General features: G+C 49.1%; 1 protein-coding gene across 2 annotated transcripts in view; it reads right to left on the reverse strand.

Moving 5' to 3' along the window:
* EMC4 (ER membrane protein complex subunit 4) overlaps positions 1 to 15,376 on the reverse strand; it is a 160,457-nt gene that overhangs the window by 112,264 nt on the left and 32,817 nt on the right. For both annotated transcript variants that reach the window (XM_086920410.1, XM_086920411.1), the window contains exon 3: positions 10,253 to 10,367. In XM_086920410.1, the coding sequence (XP_086776536.1) occupies positions 10,253 to 10,367 (115 nt within the window). The remainder of the gene's footprint in view (positions 1 to 10,252; positions 10,368 to 15,376) is intronic.

Below are 15,376 nucleotides of genomic sequence, written 5' to 3' on the forward strand. Positions count from 1 at the left end.
GGGGTTCGTCACGGCCCCGGCCTGTTCTTTTGTTTACCGCACAGCGGTAAAATCGCGGCAGCAGCGAAGGGGTTAAAATAAGGAAAAAATGAAGGCAATACAAATAAAATCAAACCCTTAAACAACAACCCCTCCACCCCCACACGCTGCCATCTTTTCCAGAGCAACATATCTCTTGGAACGCTACCATTGTACAACATAAGACCTCACCAACCAGGAACACTTATCCTACTCAAGGACCATGAATGAATCCCAAATCAAAGCGACACAGTGAAAAAAAAAAGAATAAACAACTGAAAATTCAGAGGTCACCCTGGATCTCAGCTCCGATCTCCCTGGGGCGGCTCAAGTTCTAGGCCCCGATTATCAGCCTAGCACCTCCATATATAGTAATGCTTCCGGGGGCATCCCCTGGCCTCAAACACCGGGATCCCCAAGCCCATACAAAAGTCTAGACCATTTTTCATGCGGAAAGCGAGGGAGCAACCATTGCCTTCCAGGCCCTGCTATGTCCCTCTTCGCCAGGGTAAAGCCTAGGAGCAGGAGATTACGCTTATAGATATTGCCTCCAATCCGTTCCATCACATGCTTCGGCGAACTGGGGAGCTCCCACCCCAGTACCTCAGAGAGACAGGTCAGGTCCCCTCTTCAAAACCTTGTCAATGCTGTACAGTGCCAAATGGTATGTGACAGGGTCCCATCCTCATGATTAAAGCAAGGCCACCAAGCCCGCCCTCCAGAGCCTAGCCCTGGTATAATAAACTCTATGGAGGTACCTAAATTGAATGAGCCGTAAACTCGTTGCAATGGCGGCCCCTCGCGGAGATGCCAGAGCATCTGGCCAATCTTCCTCTTCCATCTGACCCTCATCGCCCTCCCAGGCCTCCCTTAAGCGCTGCAGTGAGGGGTAACAGTGTGTGACCAGGAACTGGTAAATTTTAGAGATCTTATGGTCATGAAGGTCCCCCATAAATACCTTGGCTTCTACTGGGTTGACCTCCGGCAGGGACCCCAAACACTCCAGGCTGGGAGCAAAAGCATGCCTGAACTGTAAGTACTAGAAGAATTGAATTTTCGGCATCTGGAAGTCCTTCTGAATGTTTTGGTAAGATTTTAAAATCGGACCCCGCATAATGTCACCCAAGGTACAAATCCCAATATTATTCCAGTCGCGGAACCCCTGTGCGGACACCAATTGTGGAAGGCCACCGTTATGCCAAAGTGAGGTCTCCAGAGTCAGTTTATTCCACCAACCCATAAATAGATAAGGGCATGGGAGACCAGGTCTTAACATCTGCACGTTCTCAGTCCCATACAGGTGCAAGATTATGATCCTATGCCGTGACAGGGGAGTCGGACAGATAGACCCCCAAATACTTCAGTCCCCCATGGACCACCTGCACTGATGAAGCCCAGGAGCCGAGCATGCCCCAGTCTCCCAGGACCCACAGGGTGGACTTCCGAGGGTTCATATATAATCCAGAGGTTTCCCCGAAGTTCTGCATTATACGCAGCAGCCGAGGGCCCGTCCTATCTAAGTTCGTGAGAAAGAATAACACATCATCACTATACAAAGCTATGCGATCAAACGGTCCATACACCCACTCAAAGCCGGAGACCTGAGCGTCCATCCTCACCCAAGCAGCGAGGGCTTCCATTGCTAAGGCGAATAAATAAAAGGATAGCGGACAGCCCTGTCTGGTGCCCCGCCCGATGGGAAATGTAGAGGAATCAGAGCCCGCAACCCTCACCAACGCTGTTAAGTCCGTGTACAGCAGGGTTAAATATGAGAAATAGGGGTCCAAGATTCAATTGTCGCAAAAGAGCGAATAAATAGACCCAGCTCAAAGAATCAAAGGTTCTATCCATATCTGCCAGCAAGAGCGATGCCCGTACTCCCAATCCCTGAATCTAAGCTCCCGCAGCATGAGCCCGTCGAATATTGTGGTGGGTCGCCCGATGGGGCATAAACCCAGCCTAATTCGGATGTACGAGAGAGGCTATATAGGGTCGGAGCCGATTGGCCAAGGCCTTGGCCAATATATTGGCCTCGACGTTCAGAAGAGAGATGGGATGATACGAGGCATGGTGTTCAGGTGATCTGCCGGGCTTGTGAAAGACTACAACCTCCGCATGTCTCCAATCCTTGGGTAGTCTCCCCCAGTCCCTGGCCTCCTCCACTACCCTGCAATAGTGAGGCCCCAATTGTTGGAAATATTTTTTGAAAAATTCACTCAAGAAGCCATTTGGGCCCGGGGCCCTGCCGGGACACAGGTCCCCCAACGCCGCCCCCAATTCTTCCTCGGTGAGTGGGCATTCCAACTGCTCTCATACTGCATCTGAGAGCACTTTTGGCGGGAGGTCATCAAAGAAACGACCAATGACCTCTGCTGATAGGCATTCCGTAGGGGCGTACAGGGCAGCATAGTACTCCGCAAAGCTCCCAGCAGTAGCCAACGCATCAGAAAAGGGTAGCCCCTCCGGCCCCGTACTGCCCAGAAGAGCTTGGGGGCGAAGTGACCCCTGACATAGGCTATGCAACAGCTTTATCGCCTCATTGATAAATCCTGTTGCGGGTAGCCAGCCACGCCCGATGAGCCTCATCCAGGAGAATATGAGAGTATTCCTGTTGCGCTAGCAGCAGTTTGCGCCGAGCTTGTCTTTCTCCCTCCTCCCTACTACACGCCTCCAGCTCAAGGATAGCGGCCTCCAACCGTACCAGAGCCTCTCTTCGCGATTTATGGGATGCTACACAAAAAGAGATATCCACCCCACGAATGGTGGGCTTCATAGCTTCCGATAGGGTAGCTGCCCCCCCGAACCAAGCTTATGTTGATCGTCAAGTATTGGTCTATAGCCACCTCCAACTGTTCCCTGTAATCCTCCTTTTGGAGATTCCAGGTCGAGAGATGCCACCGGAAGGGCCCACAGGCCCCACCGGCCCGTATAGTAAGGGCCACTGGTGAATGATCTGATAGCCCCCATGGGAGAATGTCAGCTGCCACCACTCTGTAATTAAAATGCTCTTAGAACAAATAAATAGTCCAGGCGGGAGAAGGAGTTGTGAACTGCCGAAAATAGGTGTAACCCTGCATTGCACCATGCAGCCTATGCCAGGGGTCGACCCAATCGAGGCTCGTCCCTGGGGAATATAATTTAGTCGGATGTCTGACCTCCAGCTGACCCTTCGGCTTCCATCGATACCAGGCCATATCCAGCACATCGTTCCAGTCGTCACCAGTGAGATAGATTTTGTTCCAGAGATCACACCTTTTGTTATTTGGTGTAAGTCTCTTCTGTAGTTTTGGAGATATTAAAGGAAAACTAAATTTGTATATCTGAGCGGAGCCTAAGCACAGATCTCATGGTGGGAGCGGATTGGCTGTCAGCACTTTAACCAGGAAGAGTAAGCACCCATCTGGGAGCCAATGTACATGATAGCACCCCATTGAAATGCATTGTAGTGAATGGCAGGGTTTGTGAGTCACAAAAGGAGAACGTATAAAGTGTGATAACAGATTTTAGTTGCAATCCCTGCACCCTCAGCGCCAGGAAACTTATGGTGTCAGTGCGCTCTATAAATCTCACCTAACATAACATAACAATATAAATCCTTTGTTGAAGGTACTGTACCATACTGATTGCAGGGATTATTGTGTGTTCTAAGGTGATCTATTTTCTCACGATTTTCCCATAGAGGTTGTGGAAGGTGCTCCAGAAGCTAAAATGAGAGCATGTTTTCTGTGCATTCACACTGTCTTTCTCAGTCATATGAAAATGAAGTATAACATTCTCAGAAAATCATGTATTTCAAACAGCTGTTCTACTATTGTTCTAAAGAATAACTACAGCGCTAACACTTAATTAAGACAAAGGTATGGCCACCTGAAGCCATGTTGATTGAATCAGCCAAGTTGATTGAATCAGCCATGTTGATTGAATCAGCCATGTTGATTGAATCAGCCATGTAGCCAGTTAACTCCCTGGTGATGCTTCACTACAGTGTTCTAATAAGCAACTAGAGCGCTAACATTCTGAATTTATGCCAAAAGTGTGGAACATCTTAATAACATCTTGGTGGAATTCAAGTGGAAAACTGAAAGCATTTTCTACTGAGGATATTGCGGTAACTACGGAGCTTCGTAACCAATAACTCTCCCAAGATGACCACAAGAGAAAAAAAGAGCCTAAATATTGTACAAATGTCACCCAAATGTAGCCCAAGTATAACCCAATGACAGAAGTGTGCAAAACACTCAATTGTTTTGCTTTTTATAGACCACAGACTTGACCTGAAGGAATTGAAGCGCTTTACAAGAACATCAGTTACATTACATAAGGACACATTCATTTTGGTTTTAGGCATTGGGAGATTAAGTGATTTGCCTATCACAGGATGTCGAGCTGATGCCCAAATTCAACCTGGTTCTCCAGTTGCAAAGTCTGCAGCTCTGGCCGTAACGCCAAATCCTTTCCCTTAAGTGTAACATATAATTAAGTGATCAACTGGAACAAAGATAGCAAATTATTTAACAGTGCTTTATCACTATTTGAGAACTCAGAAAATATGTCCTCATTTTAGTTGTTTAGAGTTCGAACCATAACTTCTATGGTAATAGTACCCTCTCATGGAGAAGGGTGCAAGTTGACCACGCTGGGCAGGCGAGAGGAGCAGTGGCAACACATCTGACCATGGAGTACAGGAGAAAGTGAGACAGGAGCAACAGACCAAACATGCAGTACAGGCAAAAGAGGCAGTGGCAGTTTTAAAGACCATTGAGGGCAGAAGAAGAGGCATTGGCAGTACACCGATACATGCGAACAGACCTTATTCAGGTAGGAAACTCCCAATGCTTTTTAGCCCGAAAGAGCTTTATTTGTTCTGTCTCCTACCTAAAATATCCTCTTTTTCAATGTACGTCAATAGGGAAAATTAATTCCCCAGGCCCCCCCCCCCCAAATCTCCATCTTATCAAGTTCAAAATTTTGACAGGGATGGTACATTGGATCACAGAGGACAGAAGGAATGTGGTAGGGACATAGACCCTAGGAAGGCAAGAGGGAGATGGGCAGTGACACCAAACTGACCGTACAAGACAGGAGTACAATACACCATAAAGGGCAAGCGGGACGGCAGTGCAGCACAACGGACCATGGAAAGCAATAGGGAGTGGGCAGTGCCATGCATATGGACAACAGAGAGCAGAAGGAAAAGAGGCAAGGACAGCACGCTGACCATACTGGACAATCAGGACGGACAGTTGCAGCATAACAGACCAGGGAGGGGGCAGGGGCACGACAACGGACGACAAGGCAGGAGGAAGGGGATTGGGGGTCTGCACATGGAAAACGGAGGGGAAGGGGGCAGGAGCAGCTACTGACCATGGAGGGCAGGCAGGATGGGCACTGGAAACACTACATACCATGAAGGGCAACAGTGAGACTATAATGGCCTATACACAGACAATGGAGGTAAGGTGGGAGGGGGCCGGGGGCAGCAAGCTGACTACCCGGAAGCACCATCAACTGATCCACGCCACCAAGAAAACAGCATTCAAGGACCGGCTGGACAACAACGCACACAACTGCAAGGAACTTTTCAACATCGTGAAAGAGCTCTCCAACCCCAACGCCGGAAACAACGACATCACCCCGTCGCAAGACCTCTGCAACTCCCTCGCCTCCTACTTCCACAACAAGATCGCTGACATACACAACAGTTTCAGCCCACAAACAACGCTCCCAACGACCGCACCAACGCCCCCCACCACCACCCTCAGCGCCTGGACCCAGATCAACACAGAAGACACCATCTGCACGATGAACCATATCCACTCCGGATCTCCGACCGACCCCTGCCCCCACCACGTCTTCAACAAGGCCGACGCTGTCATCGCACCCCACCTGCGGGACATCATCAACACCTCCTTCGACACCGCCACCTTCCCTGAGAGCTGGAAGCACGCCGAACAAAGCGCTCTACTAAAGAAACCAACAGCGGACCCCACCGAACTCAAGAATTACCGCCCCATCTCGCTCCTCCCGTTCCCAGCCAAAGTCATCGAGAAGACCGTCAACAAGCAGCTGGCCGCCTTCCTCGAGACAAATGGATCCCTCGACCCCTCACAGTCTGGCTTCCGAGCCAACCACAGCACCGAGACCTCCCTCATCGCTGCCACCGATGACATCCGAGCCCTGCTGGACAACGGTGAAACAGCGGCCCTCATCCTCCTAGACCTCTCCGCGGCGTTCAACACTGTCTGCCACCGCACCCTAGTGCAGCGCCTCAGCAACATCGGAATCCAGGAGAAGGCACTGGAGTGGATCATCTCCTTCCTCGCTGGAAGGACATAGAGAGTCCGCCTACCACCGTTCAGATCTGCAGCCACGGAAGTCATCTGCGGCGTTCCTCAGGGCTCCTCGCTCAGCCCCACCCTCTTCAACGTCTACATGAGCCCCCTTTCGGCCATCGCACGCCAACACAACCTCAACATCATCTCCTACGCCGACGACACCCAGCTGATCCTCTCCCTAACCAACGACCCCGCCGCCGCCAGAAACAACCTCCACGAAGGGATGAAAGACGTAGCCGAGTGGATGACGACCAGCCGCCTGAAACTGAACTCAGACAAGACGGAAGTCCTCATCCTGGGCTCCTCGCCCTCCGCCTGGGACGACTCCTGGTGGCCCCCCGCCCTGGGCACCGCACCCAAACCGACAGACCACGCACGCAACCTGGGCTTCATCCTGGACTCCTCCCTCTCCATGACCAGACAAGTCAACGCCGTCTCCGCGTCCTGTTTTAACATCCTGCGCATGCTACGGAAGATCTTCCGATGTATCCCCACCGAGACCAGGAAGACGGTCACCCAGGCCCTCGTCACCAGCCGACTGGACTACGGCAACGCCCCCTACGCCGGAACCACCGCCAAGCTCCAGAAGAGACTCCAGCGGATCCAGAACGCCTCAGCCAGACTCATCCTCGACATCCCCCGACGCAGCCACATCTCCGGACATCTGAGAGACCTGCACTGGCTCCCCGTCAACAAGAGAATCACCTTCCGTCTCCTCACCCACGCACACAAAGCCCTACACGACCAAGGCCCGAGCTACCTCAACAACCGCCTCAACTTCTACGCTCCCAAATGCCACCTCCGATTGACCAACCACGCCCTCGCCGCCGTCCCCCGCATCCGAAGAGCGACAACAGGAGGAAGGTCCTTCTCCTACCTGGCCGCCAAGACCTGGAACACCCTCCCTCCCTTCGCCTGACCCAAGACCACCTCTCCTTCAGGAAGAAACTCAAGACCTGGCTGTTCGAGCAATAGCGGCACCCCAACCCCCCCCCCCCCCCCCCCCCCAACCCCAACCCCCCCCCCCAAGCGCCTTGAGACCCTCTGGGTAAGTAGTGCGCTCTATAAATGCCTTGATTGATTGATTGATTGATTGATTACAGTGCAGGTGGGAGGGGCTGTGGAAGCACAGAAGACCATGCAAGTAGCAAGGGGAAGGGTTAGTGAGAGCACAATCACCATGGTGGGCAAGAGGGAAGGGGCAGGGACATGCACAAAGAAACATGAAGGACAAAAGGGAGGGGCAGGAGCTAGATACAGACAAAAGATAGCAGGGTAAGGTGCTTCACAACAGACCACGCAGGGGAGGAGCAGTTGCAGCACAACAGAGCATGAAGGACAGAAGGGGGTTGCAGCAAAATGGACCATGAAGGACAGGAGGGAGGGGATAGGGGCATGGAGCTTGGACAGGCAGGGTGGAGATGGTAGGGACAGGTGGCAGCCACCTGACCGTACTAGAAAGGTGGGAGGGGCAGTGGCAGCTCAACAGAACACAGAGTATATAGGAGGGTGGCAGGTTAATGGAATATGGTGGGTGCAAAGCAGGGAGAAGGGACTTGCACAAAGAAATCGGAGGGCAAGGGTTAGGAGAGATGGGGCAGCAGGCTAAGCAGGAGGGCAATGATGGGGCATAGAATTGGGCATAGAATTGGGCAACGTATGGCAGGAGGAGTGGGCAGGGACATCAAACTAAACGGAGGGCAGAGGCAGCACATCAGACAATGCAAGGCAGGAGGGAGGGGGTGGTGCATGGACTCGGACAACAGAGGGTAGGGAGGAAGTGGATGGGGCAGCAAGCGAACTGTTTAGGGCAGGTGGAAAGGACAGTGGCAGAACAACAGCCACACACGGCTGTAATGAGGGAGCAGAGTCATGGACTTGGACAATGGATGGCAAGGAAGAGGGGGCGGGACAGCTAGCTTGTGTGGGGGGCATCACAATGCCAGGCCACGCCCTGTGTTCAACCCCACGCCCCACTGTGCATTGCGATGGGCACCTTATTTAATGTTAAAAAAAACAACTTAGAAATTCACTTAAAAAAACCAAATGTTACAGGGACGTTATAGTTAGGCTCAGATTTCACTCATACAAAACCAGTAAAATTCAGCTGTTATAGTTACCTAAGCTACCTATAACTTAGGCCCCCGAAATGCGCTGCTTAGGACCTCACATATTACATCACTCATGACATGGTCAGTGACATCACTCGTGACATCTCAAATGACATCACTGATGCCATCATCCAGTGATTCCGAGTGTTTTCAAAAAGTTTTTGAGTGTTAAACATATATACTAAGGTACTACAAAAGTTAAATTACTATACTTCGTGCACTATTACGTGATACTATTTTAACATATATTATGTGAGTGGCTGTGTGAATCAATGTGTAAGTGTCCGAGTTCCTGTATATGTGTCCGATTGGCTTTTTGAGACAATACACGTGTGTGTGTGTGTATGTGTGTGTGTGTGTGTGTGTGTGTGTGTGTGTATCTGTATGGGAGTGGTGGTGTGACTGGCTGCATTGTTGAGTGAGTGGATGTGTGTGGCTGTATAGGTGAGTAAGTGGCTGTATGTATGTGTAAATGAGTGGGTGTGGGACTGGCTTTGTGAGTGAGCAGGTGCAAGTGTATTGGTGAGTGAGTGGCTGTACGGATGAGTGGTTATATAAGTATGTGAGTGGCTGTATGGGTGACTAAGTGGCTGGGTGAGTGGGTGCATACGTGGCTGCATGGTTGAGTGACTGAGTGAGTGGGTGTTTGGTTAATTGACTGGTTTTGTGAGTGGCTGTACTGGAGAATAAGTGTATGTGATTGGCTGGATGGAGGAGTATGTACACGTTGAGTGCTTGTATAGTTGGGTGAGTGGGAGTCTGTATGAGTGGGTGTGTGAGTGACTGTAATGGTGAGTGGGTGGGTGTCTGGATGGCTATATGAGTGAGTGACTGGGAGTGTAAGTGGCTGTATGGGTGAGTGAGTAGCTGTTTGAGTGGGTGTTTGGTTAAGTGAGTTTGTGTGTGAATGGCAGTATTGGAGAGTGAGGTTCTGTGTGAACAGCTGTTTGGATGAGTGAGCAGATGTCGCAGTGCTTTTATGGATGTGTGAATGGATATGTAAATGGTTGGTGAGTGGTTGTATGGTGGGTGAGCGAGTGGCTGTGTTGAGAGGATGTATGGGTGAGTGAGTGGATGAGAGAATGGCCGTATAATTGAATAAGTGGGTATGCAATTAGCTGTATGGGTGAATGTGTGGCTGTATAGGTGAGTGACTGGTTGTACGAGTAGCTGTATGGGTGGGTGAGTTAGTGGGTGTGTGTATGAGTGGCTCTATGGATGAGTGAATGGTTGTGCAAGTACTTCTATGGGTCTGTGAATGGGTATGTGAGTGGGTGTGTGTATGGGAGGTTGTGTAGGAGAGTGAGTGTGTGAGTTGTTCTGTGGAGGATATCATCAGTGATGTCACTGACCATGACATAAGTGATGTAATGTGTGAGGTCATAAAGCAGTGCACAGTGAGGGTATAAGTTATAGTTTGCTGAAATAACTATAACTGTTGAATGTCACTGGTTTTGTAAGAGTGAAATCTCAGCCTAACTATAATGTCCCTGTAACTGTTTTTTTCCAGTGACTATATTAAACAAACGGGTTTCATTATTTTTATTTATTGCTGTTATTAATCCCTTCTTATAAATGCTTAGCTACACTAACTTGGTGATGTAAAAATAAACTATATTGCGGCATTCGATGTAAGGAAGATGACAATATAATGGAGTCCTTATAATAGTGGGGTAATACTGGTGAGGTGATTTAGTGGAGTATACCCCCCAGCCTGTATCCAATACCAGAGTTTTTCCATCTAGAACCCCACATCACTGAAGTCAACGAATCAACTTGAAGTCTTACCTTTTCCACCAGGTTCCGGTCAGTTTCCTGCACACTGGTGTCTGGAACCTGTTTGTCAGAATATCCAACAGGATACAGCGTGTCCCCCTGGCCACCACCCCGCTCTCCTCTTCCTCTGCAATGGAAAAAAGCATATGCTCCAATGACACTCAAAATCTTCAAACCTGATGTTTCCTTCATAGTCACTGATCCCCACAGAAATTCATATTCAACAAGCACTGGCAAAGCCAATAGTTCTCACCTATGAAAGAGCTACTGGCTTTGCCAAAGTGTTTTAGCCATGTTGTACACAAGCATAGCTGCTGTTCAGCATGGCTAAAAGTTAGTGGTGTAGAGGAGAGTGGCGTGGCATGTTGTAGAGTGGCGTGGCATAAAGTGTTGTAGAGTTGTGTGACTCAGAGTGGAGTCGCATTGAGTACTGTGGAGGGAGTAGAGTGTCAAAGAGTGGCGCAGACTGGCATCATGTCATAGTTGATTTGCGTAAAGTAACGTCGAGTTGCATAGAAGGAGCTGCGCAGATTGGAGCAGTTCATAGAGCAGAGTAGGTGTCAGAGTTGAGTAGTGGAGTACAATGGAATAGCAGAGTGGAGTAGAGTGTTGTAGAGTGGCACAGAGTGTTGTAGAGTTGAGTGGCATAAAGTGCTGTAGAGTGGAGTGGCATAAAGTGCTGTAGAGTGGAGTGGCATAAAGTGCTGTAGAGTGGAGTGGCATAAAGTGCTGTAGAGTGGAGTGGCATAGAGTGTAGTAGACTGGTATAATGTGTCGTGAAATGGCATAAAGTGTTGTGGAGTGGAGTAGATTGTCATGGAATACAGTGGAAAAAAGTGGCATGCAGTGGAATAGAGGGAGTTGTGTATAGAGTCGCAAAGTAGAGTGTCGCAAAGTGGCATAGCATAAAATAGAGTGTTGTAGAGTTGAGTGTCGTAGACAGTAGTAGATTTAATGGAATACAGTGTCAGAGTGGAGTATTGTGGTGTCGTAGGGTGGAGCAGAGCAGTTTGTAGTGACTAAGAGTTCAGTGGTTTAGAGTAGAGTGTGGGGAGCAGAGTAGAGTGGTTGAGAGTAGAGTGGCACAAAGAGGAATGGCGCAGCATAAATTGCAGTGTTGTAGAGTGGAGTGGCCTAGAGTGCAGTGGCATTGAGTAGATTGTTTCAGAAAAGAGTGAAATGGAGTGGTACAGGATAGAGCAGAGGTGTAGAGTGGCATAGAGTTCAGTGGGGTAGAGTGCAGTGGTGCACAGTAGATTAGAGTGGCGTAGAGTGAAATGTTGCAGACTAGAGTGGCGTAGAATGTAGAGGCATAGAGTGCATTGATGTAGTGGCGTAGAGTTGAGTGGTGCAGAATAGAGTGTCGTAGAGTGCAGTGGTTTGGCGTAGAGTACAGTGGCATAGAGTAGTGAGGAGAAGTGGCACAGAGTACAATGGTGCACAGTAGAATAGAGTGACAAAGGGTTTTAAAGTAATTTGCGGTGGCTTAGAGTGTTGTCGAGTATAATGGCGTTGTGTACATTGATGCAGAGTGCATTGGTTTTGAGTACAGTTGTGTAGAGTGCAATGGCATAGAGTGGAGTGGTGCAGCGTAGACTGCAGAGGCGTAGAGTGCAATGGTGTACAGCAGAGTGCTGAAGAGTGCAGTGTCAGAGTGGAGTTCGGCAGAGTAGAGTGGCATAGAGTGCAGTGATGTAGAGTAGAGAGGCGAAGAGTGCATTTGGCTTAGAGAGCATAGAGTGGTGCAGAGTAGAGTGTAGTGGGATAGAGCAGTGGTGTAGAGTACAGTGGTGCAGAGTGGCATAGAGAGGTGTAGAGTGCATTAGTTTTGAGTAAAGAGTGGAGCGGAGCAGGGTAGATTGGATTGGTGCTTGGTAAATTGCAGTGGCACTGAGTGGAATGGTGCAGGGTAGAGTGCAGTAGCATAGAGTAGAGTGATGCAGAGTACAGTGGCGTAGAGTGATGCAGAGTAGAGTGGCATAGAGTGTAGTGGTGTGCAGAGTATTGGCTTAGAGAGCAGTAGATTGGCATAGACTAGAATAGAGTGCAGAGTAGAGCAGTGTAGAGTTTAGTGGTGGAGAGTGCAGTGAAGGAGTGGTGCAGTGTAGAGTGAAAAGGCATAGAATGGAGAGGTGCAGGGTAGAATGCATAAAGTAGAGTGATGCAGAGTAGAGTGGCATAGAGTGTAGTGGCATACAGTACATTGGTGTAGAGTGTAATAGAGAGGCGAAGATTAGAGTAGTGCAGAGTGCAGTGGCATACAGTGCAGTGCTACAGATTAGAGTGGTGGAGAGAGCAGTGCTGCACAGTAATATAGAATTAGGTGGAGTGGTGCAGGGTAGAGTGGAGTGAAAAAAGAACAACTGATGCATGGACGAGTGGAGTGGTATAGAGTGCAGGGATACAGAGTAGATTAGAGTGTGCTAAGGTTGACTGTCAGAGTAGAGTGCTGCAGAGTGGAATTACGTAGAGTGCAGCGACGCAAAGTGGAGTGATGTAGAGAAGAGTGTTGTAGAGTTTAGTGGCATACACTACATCGGCACAGAGTGCAGTGGAGTAGAGTGGTGCAGGTTAGTGTGCAGTGGTGCAGAGTACTTTTACATATTATGCAGTTGAGCAGAGTGACGTAGAATTTAGTGGTGGAGAGCGCAGCGTTGCGGAGTAGTGTCAGAGTTGATTGGTCTATAGTAGTGTGGCGTAGAGTGCAGTGGCATAGATATCAGGGGAGTACTGTGGTGCACAGTAGAAAAGAGTAGCGTAGAGTATTGCAGAGTAGATTGGTGTAGAGTCCAGTAGTTAGAGCAGAGTGGCATAGAGTGCAGTGGTGTAATGTAGAGAGGAGCAGAGTACAGTGGCATGGAGTGGTTCAGCGTAGATTGCATTGCTGTAGTGCAATAGCATAGAGTGGGGTAGAGTAGATTGCTACAGAGTACAGTGAAATTATTGTTTCAGAGTAGAGTGAAATGGAATAGAGTGGAGTGCTGTAGAGAAGAATTGTGCAGGGTAGAGTAAGAGGCACGTAGTGCAGTGGTGTACAGTAGAGTGGTGCAAAGTAGATAAGAGTGGATTGGCGTAGAGTGCCCTAGCATAAAGTGGAATGTTACAGAGCAGAATGCATTGGTGTTGAGTGCATGGCATAGAGTGGAGTCTTGCAGAGTGGGGTGGTGCCAGAGTAGAGTGGTGCCAGCGTAGAGTGGTTTAGAGTGGTGTAAAATGCAGCAGTGAAGAGTGCAGTGGTGCAGAGTAGAATGGCATAGAATGCATTGGTGTGGAGTAGAGTGCTGCAGAGTAGAGTAGAGAGGCTTAGAGTGACGATATGTAGAGGAGAGTGCAGTGAATAGGAATGGCGTTAAGTGAAGAATGCATGGTATGGTAGTGCATTGCGTTTACAGACTACACATCTGCAGTTGAAACGACCATGATCTGCACAAATGTACAGTTTCACTGATAACGGTATACAGTGCACAAACGATAATGTGTGGAAATGTCATCACCTAGTGTATTGATTTGTTTTTGACTGTATTAAAATATTTGTTTCCACCACACTTCAGAATTACCCAAAAATGTGCTTCATTTGGGCTTTCCTAATTTTGATATATGCTGAAATAGCTGCACAGGTCATTTACAGACATTACAATTTTATTAATGAGCTAGGGAAAAAAATTAACATCCTCCAGACTTCCTCCAGCACACCACCAGTGGCCAGCATGATTGTCACATAAATCTTATCACTCTGAAGTCCGAGAAAGAAAAGTAAACACCAAGTTCCCTCCTCAGAAAGAGCCTGACATTTGACTTCTGTCTTTGAATGCACAGCACATATGACAAGATGAGAACAAGATTTAAAGGCCTGTTTGCAGAAATCGAGTGTTTAGAAGGGTGCAGTAAACAAGGGATGGTCCACGGGAGGGACAAACTCAAACTGGACAACCTAAAAAACACGCTTTTGGAAAAGTTAGAGCTATTGGCATTGTAAATGACAACATTTTTATTTATATGTTGGTCTTGAAAACAGATCAATAAATGGCATTGTCATTTACAATGCCAATAGCTTAATCTCTCGCAAATGTGAGACCTATTGCATTTGCACCCACACACACAGAGCCACACACACACAGAGCCACACAAACAGAGCCACACACACACACAAACAGAGCCACACACACACACAGAGCCACACACACAAACAGAGCCACACACACAAACAGAGCCACACACACACACACACACACACAAACAGAGCCACACACACACACACAGAGCCACACACACAAACAGAGCCACACACACACAGAGCCACACACACACAGAGCCACACACACACAGAGCCACACACACAGCCACACACAGACAGCCACACACAGACAGCCACACACAGCCACACACACACAGCCACACACACACAGCCACACACACAGACAGACAGCCACACACACACACAGACAGCCACACACACACACACAGACAGCCACACACACACACACACAGACAGCCACACACACACACAGACAGCCACACACACACACAGACAGCCACACACAGACAGCCACACACAGACAGCCACACACAGACAGCCACACACAGACAGCCACACACAGACAGCCACACACAGACAGCCACACACAGACAGCCACACACACAGCCTTCTGAAATCTTTTTTTGTTAAGGTGCAATGTTATAATAACATCACAACGGGCTATTCATCGTGCATTGCTTTTTGGATTTGCAAGACATTGCCCTCCCACTGGCATGGCATTCCATCGCTGATCAAGCATTCCCCCTCTTGCTCTCTCCACTGTCGGGCACTTTCAACACTGTCGGAGCATTCCACAGATGACACTGCTCCCTCCACTGCCAAGGTAATCTCCCCCCTGCAGGGCACTGCTGACACTGAGCGGCATTCTCCCACTTATAGCACACTGCCCTCCCACTGGCATGGCATTCTCCCACTTGCAGGGCACTGCTGACACTTAGGGCATTCTCCAACTTGTAGCACACTGCCCTCCCCACTGGCATGGCATTCTCCCCCCTGCTGACACTGAGGGGCATTCTCCTACTTGTAGCTGTCTGTCCTCCCCACTGACAGGTCAGTCTCCCCCCTGCAGGACACTGATGGCCATTATCACACTTTTAGCA

This window comes from Lissotriton vulgaris, chromosome 5 (assembly GCF_964263255.1).
Source record: "Lissotriton vulgaris chromosome 5, aLisVul1.2, whole genome shotgun sequence".
In the NCBI taxonomy this organism is placed as follows: Eukaryota; Metazoa; Chordata; class Amphibia; order Caudata; family Salamandridae; genus Lissotriton; species Lissotriton vulgaris.